At 42.8% G+C, this 12,161-nt stretch overlaps 1 protein-coding gene across 2 annotated transcripts in view; it reads right to left on the minus strand.

Moving 5' to 3' along the window:
* The window catches only part of LOC121033012 (zinc finger protein 397), a 46,469-nt gene extending 35,373 nt beyond the window's left edge, over nt 1-11,096 (minus strand). The window contains exons 1-5 of one of the 2 annotated variants that reach the window (XM_040479067.1): nt 11,040-11,086; nt 10,358-10,420; nt 9,287-9,780; nt 8,913-9,036; nt 2,012-5,693 (exon numbers count right to left, since the gene is read on the minus strand). In XM_040479067.1, the coding sequence (XP_040335001.1) occupies nt 4,645-5,693; nt 8,913-9,036; nt 9,287-9,700 (1,587 nt within the window). In that variant the 5' untranslated portion in view covers nt 9,701-9,780; nt 10,358-10,420; nt 11,040-11,086 and the 3' untranslated portion in view covers nt 2,012-4,644. Of the gene's footprint in view, nt 1-2,011; nt 5,694-8,912; nt 9,037-9,286; nt 9,781-10,357; nt 10,421-11,039 lie in introns of those variants that run through there. The other variant, XM_040479068.1, reaches the window with a different exon arrangement.
* Nucleotides 11,097-12,161: the final 1,065 nt, after the last annotated feature.

Below are 12,161 nucleotides of genomic sequence, written 5' to 3' on the forward strand. Positions count from 1 at the left end.
ATGTCCACAGGTTGGGGGATTGTCATTGAATGAGGTCAATCAGAAGTCTAGAGAGACCCTTAAAATGGATGAAGTTGCCCTTTCCTATAGGTGACAATCAGATGATTTCATGTTAATTTTATTTAATAGTTTTTTTCCCCTGGGTTGTGAATTAATTATAAATGTTGGTAATACAGAAAATGAGAAAGTAGAAATCACCTTCAATCCCACCACCTACAGAAACGTTAACATTTTGGAGTACTTTCTAGTTGTCTTCCCCCAACTCTAGTATTGGTAAAAATCTTGCTTGGTAAATCATTTTTAGTAATTGATTTTAACGTTTATACTTTTGAGTATATACTTAAACTGTTTAGTGTTAGAATGTAATGCAAGATGTATTGTAATAAAATTTGAATTTTAAGCCCTGCTTTGAAATGATTTGTTCTGGAATAGGGAGCATGGTAACATGAGTGGAGGTGTGCTGGGTGAGGGGGTTGTGGCAAGAAGTCAAGGAATTGGCTTCTTAACTCTTCTTTCCTGGGCCAAAAGGTGTCTGGAAACTGATAGCTATTCCCTGGGGCTGCACTTCACCAGGTGAAGCCACAAAAGTTAGGGGACAGCTGGTTGAAAAACTTTGGGAACCAGAGCAAGTAGCCCCTTTAAACACACATACACATTGCGTCCACCAGAATCACTTAAGGAGCAGGAGTCTGGGAGACTGCCCAGGGCTTCCCCTCCTCTCTCAGCAGGTCCTTAGAAGAAACCTGTGCAGAAAAACCCCATGACCCTTTAGATTTGTGATCATTAGCACCAGCCAACAAGACAGCTGCTGAGGATAGGGTTACTGAGTAGCAATGTCTGACCCATCAGAAAGCAAGGGGTGGGTGGGTATCAGTGAGGTCTGCCCATTGAGCTCACCCTTTCTTTTAGCAGAAATGCTCTCCAGGTCAGTTTCTTCTGCATGGGAAATAATTCTAATCGGCATCTCCTTTACTTTGAGGATTCATTCAATGGGGCAAGAGAAACAAAGATTCATGGGGGAGCTTGGAGAGACCAAGGTCAGATTTGCTTAAATTTCCAATCCTCAGCTGGACAGTTAATTGCAGTCTATGGAAATGAGGGAGAAGGCGAAAGGTAGGAAACTAAGCATCTTGCCTAAATTGCACATCTTTTAAAATCTGTGTATCTGCAAGACCCATTTAAGGTAAACATTACTCCCCTGGATAGCCTCTATACCAAAATATATAAGAGGGCCCTGAGCACAATTTATTTACTCTTTTTTGGGAAGGCTGGAGAAGAAAATCTATATTGGTGCCTCCTCTTTCATAAACACAGAATGTTGAAGCTTTAACTATAGATCATCTACTCCACTTCCTTTAAAAAAAAATATATATACATATATATATATATTAATGTTTATTTTTTGAAGGAGGGAGACAGATTGTGAGTGAGGGTGGGGTGGGGACAGAGAGGCACAGAATGTGAAGTAGGCTCCAGGCTCTGAGCTGTCAGCACAGAGCCTGATACGGGGCTTGAACTCACAAACTGTGACATCATGACCTGAGCCAAAGTTAGACGCTTAACCAACTAAGCCACCCAGGCACCCCTACCCCAGCTCCTTTAAACCGAGGGTCAAGTTGTGAGGTGACTTGCCCATGGCTGCAGAATTCAAGAAGCACTAATGTGAACAAGAGGCTCCATTTCAAGGTTACTGCTTTTCTCAACTACAGATAACCTTCATACAAATAACTTGTATTTGAACAGAGATTTATAATTTACAGATGGCTTTTGTTGGTACAGTAGTGTGAGATGGGTGTATCTGCCACTGTCACTTAATGAGGACATCATGTGGGAGTTAACAAGTTAACCTCCCAGGACTTGGGAGGGACACAGATGCTACAGAAAGCATGTACTTTTCTTAGTATTTCTTGACTATCCTGGGCTTTCATTCCTTTTAACCTTTTTTTTTTCTCTCTAAGTTTAAAAGTATTTATTGTAGAAGAGTTTGGAAGACACAGAAAATCACAAGAAAAAAATTAAATCATCTGTAATTTTATCACCAGCTAGCCGGTATAGCAGTCTGAGATTATTTCCAGTATTTTTAATGCATAAATATATTTTTACATGGAGTCATAGTGTACATATTTTTACCCAAGATATGCTGCCATTTCTTTTGACATCAATCAACATCATTTTAACAGCTTTTAAGACTTTGTATACATTCATGATGTTTTCTGAAGCATACATTTACAGGTAGAATTTTAAAGTCACAAGGCAATGCTTAAGGCTTCTGGTATTGATTGCCAGAGACAGTATCTAGTCACATCTCACCAGCAGCACTGAACTCCCAGGTTCCCTGAATTCTCATTTGATGAGGGGGAAAAAAGTGCCATCTCAACTCTTGCTTTAACACACATCTTGCAAGGCTGACCATTTGTCATCTGTTGGCATTTGTTCTTTTGTGATTTGCTTACTTAAGTACAATCTTTTCTATGGGACTTTTTCATGGGGAGATTCTAGAGGTAAGTGGCTCCACAGAAAGGTTCTGGATTCCTATTGCCTGGGTTCAAAGTCTGACCTCACCACTTTTTAGCGATAGGATACTGACTAACCCATGATCTTAAGCCTTCACTTCCTCATCTGCAAGATATGAGCTGCTGGAGAAAGATACATACATACAAAGCCCTCAGCAAAGTACCTATGATGTTTCTTACTGATAAATGTTAAGAACTCTCTTTATAAACAATCTCTCCCTTTTGTAATATGTTTTATCAATTCCTACTTAATAATTATCCTACCCTTTTCAGTTTGTTTGAGTCCTCATCTTGAGAGGAAACCTAAGAGTTGAATATGAATAGCTTTTACCATGTTACTTTGTTATCCTATCCCTTTGTCTTCACATTCTCTCTCCAAGCATGGGCATTTAGTCCACCTGCCATTCTTCCTGGTTATTACCTGCTCATCTACATATGCCCCAACAGGAGTGCTGTCTACTTACCCTCGTGAAAATTATTTTCTTATGCACAGGATTCCAGATTCCCACAGATGTCTGTTTTTGGTAAGGTGTGTTAGAACTCTTACCTGTTAGGTATTCTGACCATGACTTTCTGTTGCTCACTAACTGAAGACACCTTTCTGCATTGCACTGAGAAGCACCAGTCAAGGGATACGTTTCCTGATGGGTTGTCAGAGGTGGTCTCTGGATGGACCATGACTGTTATGTCTACTTCCCTTTACCATTGTCCTTAACAAAATTCACAAGACTGAAATACTGCTGATATAAGACAAAACTGAACATGTGTGAGGTGCCGGTGAGGGGTCAGTCACTCGGCGACTGACAACGTTTTCTAGCACCTGAGCCAAGGGAGTACACTAGAAATGTGGGGGTGTAGCCCCAGAAACAAACGTGGTAGCCATAGCAGCTTCTGACAGAGCCTTGGGAGTTAGCAGGACGCAGACAGCAGCTCCGACAGTCTTAAGAACCAGGAGTCCTCTGTTTAGGAAAGGGAAGATTCAGGACTCCCAACAGATGCTTAACCTCTTAACCACTAGGCTAGGCTCTTTCTGACCCCACCCACCCCCAAGGTCTAGCTTAACCTACAGGCCAGGAAACTATAGTTATTAACCCTTTCCCCCAGCTCACACAAGCCCAAGACAGCTCCCTCTACCCTGTGGTCCAAGAACTCCAGGTTTTGTCCAGTAACAGAAGCTTCTCCCCTGGCTCCTGTTTTACTACCAGCACTGCTCACCAGGTTCTGGCTACATCCATGCTTAACAGACATGACTCCACCCCAAATGGAACTCAACAGGAATGCTCCACACAAAACAGCCTTTTCATTTCTCAGATATGCCAGACATTCTTCCTGACCTTCGTCTATTGTTCCCTCTACTGGGCATATTGTTCCCTGGCCTGCCTGCCTACTTTCCTGGCTAAGTTCTACTCATCCTTCATCGTTTTTCTCAGAAACTTTCCCTGATCCAAGGTTGAGTCAGGTACTCCTAATGCCCCACAGCAGCGATTATACCGTATCACTGCCTGTCTTCCTTGTCCATTAAACTGTACAGACTATCTTCTTTCCCACTGTATTCCTAGTGCCTGGCACAAAGCAGGCCCTCAAAAAACAGCTGTTGGATACATTAGTTTGGATTCTTTCACTACCTCATTTCTGGGCTGTCACAGGCTCAGTAAGTCACTGATGAACTATTTCCCCATCTGTCTTGCTGCCCTGTCATTGTTCTTAATTGGTCAGTAAATGTTTTGAATTCCTGAGACAAAACGTCCCTCATATTGTCCACACCATATCCCTAACCTGGTATGTGGACAATCAGGTGCAGTGACACAGCCTGGGTTGCTGTACCCTCTTTGTGACATTCTCGTGGAAAATGAGGTTTCAATGTTATATTCCCATTTTTCTTATCTCCTGAGTATTCCTAATAGTAAGAGAAAAGCTGGAAGCAGTGATTCTTCCATCTGCTGTTCTGATTAGTCACAGGAAAAGCTTTCAAAGGACAATTTGCAGTAGCATTGAGAAGTGCTGCTTTAAGTCAGAATGACTCAAGATCTGGTAGTTTACCAGTCTGGAGTCTTGTTCCAAAGTAAACCCTTTCAACTAACAAAGATGTAAATCTGACCGAAATATTTACAACATTCCTTGTATTCACAAGTTACTTTACAGTGTGGACTCTCTGATGGCGCATGAGGACTGATCTGTGCCTGAAAGCCTTCCCACATTCATTACATATATAAGCTTCATCCCCAGAATGGATTCTCTGATGCTGAACAAGGGCTGAGCTCCTTTTGAAAGTTTTGCCACATTCATTACACTGATAAGGTTCCTCTCCACTATGAATTCTCTGATGTCTGATGAGGTTTGAGCTCAGACTGAAAGCTTTTCCACACTCATTACATTCATAGGGTTTCTCCCCACTATGTATTCTCTGATGGGTTATCAGTTCTGAACTCTGCCTGAAAGCTTTTCCACATTCATTACATTCATAAGGTCTCTCTCCTGTATGAATTCGCTGGTGTCTAATAAGCTTTGAGCTTTGGCTAAAGGTTTTCCCACACTCATTACACTCATAGGGTTTCTCGCCAGTGTGAATTCTTTGATGTATAATGAGATATGAACTTTGACTGAATGCTTTGCCACATTCGTTACATTTACAGGCTTTCTCACCAGTATGAATTTTGCGATGTCTAATGAGAGCTGAGCTCTGATTGAAGGCTTTCCCACATTCACTACATTCATATGCCTTCTCACCACTGTGAATTCTCTGGTGAATAATAAGATATGACCTCAAACTAAAAGCCTTCCCACACTGGTTACATTTATAGGGCTTTTCTCCAGTATGGATTCTCTGATGTTGTGTTAGAGAGGAATGCTGCTTGAAGCTGTGCCCACATACATCACATCTATAAGGTCTCTCTTCTGTAGGAACTTTCTGATAAGTTATAGAGTTTGTACTTAGAATCAAGCTGCTTTGAGGCTCATGATGGTCTCTCTTTCCCAGAGATTTGTGTGTGAAGATTACTTGACTAAAGCTGTCCCCTTGGGAAGGGAATCTTCTTAACTTCTCCCCTGTAGCATTTCCTTGTTGCCACTCTAAATTGCTTTCAGGTTCACTAATTCCTCCAGATGAAGGTTCCTGGGGAAGTCCTTGTGACTTTTCTCCTGAAATGTCCTTCTTTGTTGCTGTTTCACTGTTCTCACAATCTGAAATGATAATAGCAAAAAACAGACTGTTTTATTTCTCCAGTCACTCTCAATACCTACTTTCCATGTGAGAGGAAATACAGGCTTCTCCTTACAAAAGAGGTCACTGTCCACATATATCTTTCTTTAACGGGCCATACTAGGGTCCCTCCCTCCTCCTTTCGAGTAACTAACGCCTATATCTACACTTTGAAGTTTATTCTTTCCTACTTCCTCTGAAACTTCAATTGATCAATTACCTACTATTCCTTTCCTATTATTTTCAACCTCTTTATCTGCTGACTCCCATTCATCACCATTTAAACAAGCCCAAATTTCTCATCTTTTTCTTTTTAAAAAAAAATTTTTTTTTAACGTTTTTTATTTATTTTTGAGACAGAGAGACAGAGCATGAATGGGGGAGGGGCAGAGAGAGAGAGAGGGAGACACAGAATCGGAAGCAGGCTCCAGGCTCTGAGCCATCAGCCCAGAGCCCGACGTGGGGCTCGAACTCACAGACTGTGAGATCGTGACCTGAGCTGAAGTCGGACGCTTAACCGACTGAGCCACCCAGGCGCCCCTCTCATCTTTTTCAAATCAAGCTCCTTGCCTACACATCTCCTTCATGCAACCTCATTTCCATTCGGTGTAAAGCTGATGCTGCTTCTTTTTATTTAAAAAGACAGAGACAGCAAGAGAGGGAGCACTTGCACACACATGCGCATGAGCAGGGGAGAGGCAGTGGGAGAGGGAGAGAGAGAATCCCAGGCAGCCTCCACGTTCAGAGCAGAGCCCCATGAAGGGCTCAATCTCATGAACTGCAAGATCATGACCTGAGCCGAAATCAAGAGTTGGATGCCCGGCCAACTGAGCGACCCAGGTGCCCACAGAGTAAAGCTTCTTGAAAGAGTTAGCCTTACTCATCTCTGTTCTGCAATCTGGTTTCTGCCTCACCTGTGCACCCCCTCCCCACCATGCTACTCTCATCAAGGTCACCAACGTCATAGATGCGTAATCTAGTAAATACTTTCTGGATCTTATTTAGTTGGCTTCCCTGTAGCACTGACACTGGGACCACACCTTCCTCTAGAGACATTTCTCTTCCGGTTATGTTAGCCTGATTTCTGGGGGCTGTTCCTTAGATTCAAGGTCAATCACTCAAACACAAGGTCCTTCAGGTGCTGTTCTGGGTTCTCATGTGTCCTCGCTCTACAAACTGTCTACCACCCAGGTTTCATCACTACTTATGTTATAAGCTAATGTCTCCCCAAGTCCCCAGTTCTCCCTATTAAACTCTAGACTATCATATCCAGTGTTAACTGGGATATTACTTGTGAATATCTCACAAGCCCCCAAATGGCTAAACACATCATCAGGTATATTTTTTTCCCTTATATTTTCACATTTACATGAATAGCACCATCATTAACCAAGCTGTTCAAGACTAAAACCTGAGTATCATCCTCAACTCCTTTCCCACATTCTCCACTTTTAACCATGACCAGCTACTGCAATGCAACTTAAAATGCTGGTCAAGAGACAGCTTTGATTGTCCCCATCTCTCACTGTAATACATCTTAATTTATTCACTGTGGCCATTTAAATTACAACAGTTTCTAACAGGACTCCACTCTCACCTTCCTCTAATCCATTCTCCACTTTGCAGCTAGATTCTAAAGCACAAATCCAATCAACTACTCCCTTGTTCAAAACCTTTCAACTGTGCTCCAGTGCACTCCTTCCAAGTACTTAAGATGTCCCACAAGTTTTCACAACCTGGGTCTCCTTTTTCTCTCTGGTTATGTCTCACCATTTCTCCCCTATGAATTCTCTCAAGTTAAATTGAATCACCTGCAATTCCCAGAATGGGTTGTATTTTCCCACCTTCAGGACTTTGTGGCCTTTGCTTGTGTGATATTATAATATAGGAAATATATATTTGGTCTTCATCCTCAGCTCCTGGCACAGAGCTTTAAAAACCCTTGCAACTTCTTTCCTAAGTGGTAGAGGTGAGAAGAGTGTCTTTTGTTACCCATAATAAGCCCCTATCAACCAGTACCTCAGTTTATGCTAGTGAGGTAACTCCTGGAGGGTAGGGGCTGGCTACCAAAGGAACCAACTATATGATTAGAAAGTTGGAACTTTCAGCTCTGCCTCCTGACCTCCAGGGAGAGGGGCTGGACATTCAGTTAACCAATGGCCAATGATCTAATCAACCATGCCTATGTAATGAAACTTCTATGAAAACCTTAAACAAAGCGGTTCAGAGAGCTTCCAGGATGATGAACGCATCCAAGTGCCATGACAGTGGTGAACCTCTAACTCCCCAGGGACAGAAGCGCCTGTGCTCAGGACCCTTCTGGATCTTGCCTGAAGTACCTCTTCATATGGCTGTTCACCTGTGTCCTTTATAATAAACTGGTAATGGTAAGCAAGGTGTTTCCCTGAGTTCTGTGAGCTATTACCGCAAATTATGAAACCCGAGGAGGTGGTCATGTGATGTCTGAATTGCAGCCAAATCGGAAAGAAGGGTGAGTAACCTGGGGATTCATTACAAGCGGAGGTGGCGGCGGGGAGGAAGGGAGGCAGCCTTGTGGGACTGAAACTTTAACCTGTGGGGTCAGCCCTAATTCTGGTGTGTCAGAATTAGTGTTGCTTAATGTGAAGGAAAACCCCCACACATCCAGTGTCAGAAGTGTGTGAGTAGAAAAAGTTTTTCCCTTTAGGATGGGAAAAACTCCCACCCTATTTACCTAGTTTTCTCCTTACTCATTGTTCAAATCTTAGCTCAGATGTCTCCTCCTCTGAGAAGTACTCCTTGAACCTCTAAGGTTGGGTTAGGTGTGTTCATATGTGCCCCCACAGTACCTAAAGCCCACTTTTATTCTAGAATTTACTATACTATATTGCAATTGCCTTTTCACTTGTCCACCCCATCTAGATGTAAAAGTTCCTTGAGGCAGAGAGACCCAGTGCCTACCACAGTAGCAGACATGTATTAGCACCCTATTAAGTTATATAACCAAGGAGTAAATGAATAAATGCCAGGGAAACTGACACAAGAAAGACTGACTGCACTTCCTGAGGGTTAGTAAATACAAAGCTGCTGAAGTGAATACCTCTGGTCCAGAGTAATAAAGGGGAGGCTCACATGTGGCATGTTTGTAAAATCCAATTAATTCTGTATCCTCAAAACCAGACACCTGATAATAGTTCCCAGGTGAGTTTCTATTTTCTTACCACTTTTGGGGGAAAGGCAAGGTTCCCAGGGTTTCAGCTGTGTCTTTAAAGGTTGGAGTGGGATGTTTGTTAACTCTTGGGATGTTCCAAGACATGTCAGATCCTTCCATGGCACTGCTGGTCCCTGAAATCAGTTAAAACATGGTTAATTTTGTGAGAAACTCCCTAGGGAAAATGCTTAGTAAAAATCTGAAAGAGGTCAATGACATCCCCAGGGATGCGCAACAGGGGAAAAAAAAGACCTATTTAAGGACAGGGATAGGTATGGGCATAGTAGTCACTTCAAGGTATGGTTCAGTAGAGACAAATTTTCATCCCACTGTTATGAGGATGCTACATGCATCGGTCTGTAAATTTCTCTTCCCACAACACACCTGCTGCCCTGGATCATCAAATTCCCTCTCCAAATCTTCCAATAGGGTCACAGCTTCCTCGCCACTTGTTGGGCTATGTTGCTGAACCCAGATCTGCAGCTCCTCAGGCAGGATGCTCAGGAACTGCTCCAGCACCAGCAGTTCCAGGATCTGCTCCTTCGTGTGCAACTCTGGCATGAGCCACTGATAGCAAAGCTCCTGGAGTCTGCCCAGAGCTTCCCGGGGTCCAGGTGTCTCCTGGTAGCAAAACTTCCTGAATTGCTGGCGAAACAATTCTTGGCAGGATCGGGTACTTGCACTCTGCTTAAACTTCTGACCCCAGGAAAAGCTTTCTTCTACTTTCACTAGTATTAGTTCTTGTTCCTGAGGATTCTGAGGTACCAGGGTTGAAACTGCTCTAGATTCCACAGCCATTTTGGCTTGAACAGCTTAGCCAAAAGCTCAGCACAACTGAGTACTGTACTTCACAGTTTCTTTGAGTAATTTCTTCTTGCCTGAAAGATACAAAAGCACTGTTAACTTAGCAGTGGAAAAAAAAAAACAACTCTAAGATTTATAATAAATATCACTCATGCCAGTAATACATTGAAAGGGAAGAAGTTTGAGACTATAACTAAATAAACAATCAAGCAACAAACTAAAAGTCACTCATCCCATTTGTCTTCCATAGTGCAATTTCTACCACTAATGCCCTAAGAAATTATTTTAGAAGCAAAAGAATGCAATATTAACATGAATCACAAACTGAGAAATTTCCTTTTCAATTTTCTTTCAATCCTGATGGTATAGGAAAAAAAATCTTTGTCTGTAAAACTTGCAGAATTCCCTTTTTAAGCCTCAGACTTCCAAGGGTAACTGTATCTAGCTAGGATTTAATAATACTGGTTTTTAAAATTTTATTTTTAGTTACCCTCTAGCTATGGCAAATAATATTTTCATTTGCGGTAGTAACAACATTTTAAAAAATCATATTGAACAGAAGTTGATTTAAATAAAAACACTTTTTGGTAACTGCCATTTGATCAAATTTGGTTTTCAATGCATTTCTTCAACAAACACAGAGGCACTTACCATGGGCTCTGTCGTGAGCCAGGCTTAAGAATACAAAGGTTTTTGCTTGTTGAGTAAATGAATCTACAGAGGAATTAACCAAGAAATGTTTATTAAAACGTTTACTGTGTGTTCAAAAAGATATCAATTGTCACGGAGACACAAAATCAGCAAAAACGTCAATCTCCGTTCTAAAACTTAGAATATACGAGAGAAAACATTTAGAGAAAAATACGGGAACAGATAATTATGTATTAAATTTTGTGACAGAGGTCACACATGACCTGATTCTAGGGATGGGTGAATATCCATAGGAGGGTATGCCCTTGAAACAGCAGGACAAATCAATTACAATTTGATCCTAAACAGTACAAGTAACTTTAGAGATTAGAAGTATTTAGGCTAACATTTAGGTTTATTAAGCCAGCCCAGCCGCATTAGCCTGTATATGTTTGTATCCCGGTTAAACTTCAGCATTGGCGAAGTCACGGGGTGGGGGAGTAACTGCCCTCTCTGCTGGAAAGCAAGGGCCTAAGGTGGCCTCCTCTGGTCCCCAGGACGCTCAGAAACGCCGCCCGGACAAGGGGTCGCGACCCGGGACGAACAGGCCGGGGAGCAGGGCTCGTTCACCTTGCGCCCGCCGCCCGGGCGGCGGGCCCACCCCATCCCCGCCCTCCCTCTGCTCGGGGCCCGCGTCCCTCACCACGAAGCCAGCAGCGGCCAGGGAGCAAGCCGCCGACTCCAAGCGGCCAGCCACAAAGACCGGAAGTGCGCGCCCGCGGCCTTCCGCTCGCGCAACCTCGGGAGCCTCCGTGTATCCCGCCCCGTGCTCACAGGCAGCCAATCAGCGCCGTGGATCCTTCGTTCCCATCGCTTTCCCTCCGGCCGGGAGCCCCGCGGAGCGTCGAGGCACGGGTGTGAATGGGTCGGCGGGCGGGCGTCTTTCTGAGAGGTTGGCTTACGAGGGAGGGCGCTGCTTCCAACCTTGGCTGCCTCTTACCCTGACCTCTCACCGCCACCACTCCCTACCATTTCCCCTGCAGTTTTCCAGAAAAGTGTTAGGATTTTTCTGTAATTCCAGTGCGTTTCCAGTATCTCCGACAAAAATAAACACGTGGATGAACAAGCCAGACAAAAAGTAACCATTTCTATTGCTCTTCCGTATGCATATCATTTTTGCCTTACAGCAGCTCTGTGCCGTGGCTTTATTATGCCCACTGTACAGCTATAGACAGTGCCCAAAGTCAAGCAGCGCGTGAACACAGACGCCCGAGTCCCCGTTGTTCAAGAAGACTGGCGTCCCAGACTGCGATTGTAACGGAGGGTTTTCCCATTTTTTTCACTGTAACCCACCAGGCATTAAGACTTAGTGTTTACATTTTTCTTGGCCATCTAGTAGATGAAAAATGATGCTTCATGTTGTTTTAACTTCAGTTTCATTTGGATTAGTGAATTTGGGATTAAGGTATTTCCCTCATGTTTATTGACCATTTATGGTTCTTCAAGGAAATGGCTTTTCCCATTTTTTAAATTGAGGTGTTACTATTTTTCTTTAAACTTGCAAGAATTTGTTTTACTTGCTAATGATATCAACTCTCAGTTTTTACAAATATTTTCTTTATTTATTTTTTGAATTTTGGCACAAGGTGATGCATAGTTCGAAATATCTTTTGCGAGCTAACACAATTAGGACGCACATATCTGGGGAAAAATAATTAGCTTTTAGTTCTTAATCATTGTGAACCAACTGGTAATTTTATCAATTAAGAGAACAAATATTACCATATGTTTCAGTTATCTGTTCCTGCATAGATAAAACAGCAGG

This window comes from Herpailurus yagouaroundi, unplaced genomic scaffold (assembly GCF_014898765.1).
Source record: "Herpailurus yagouaroundi ecotype Mexico unplaced genomic scaffold, PumYag 142, whole genome shotgun sequence".
NCBI classification, from domain to species: domain Eukaryota; kingdom Metazoa; phylum Chordata; class Mammalia; order Carnivora; family Felidae; genus Herpailurus; species Herpailurus yagouaroundi.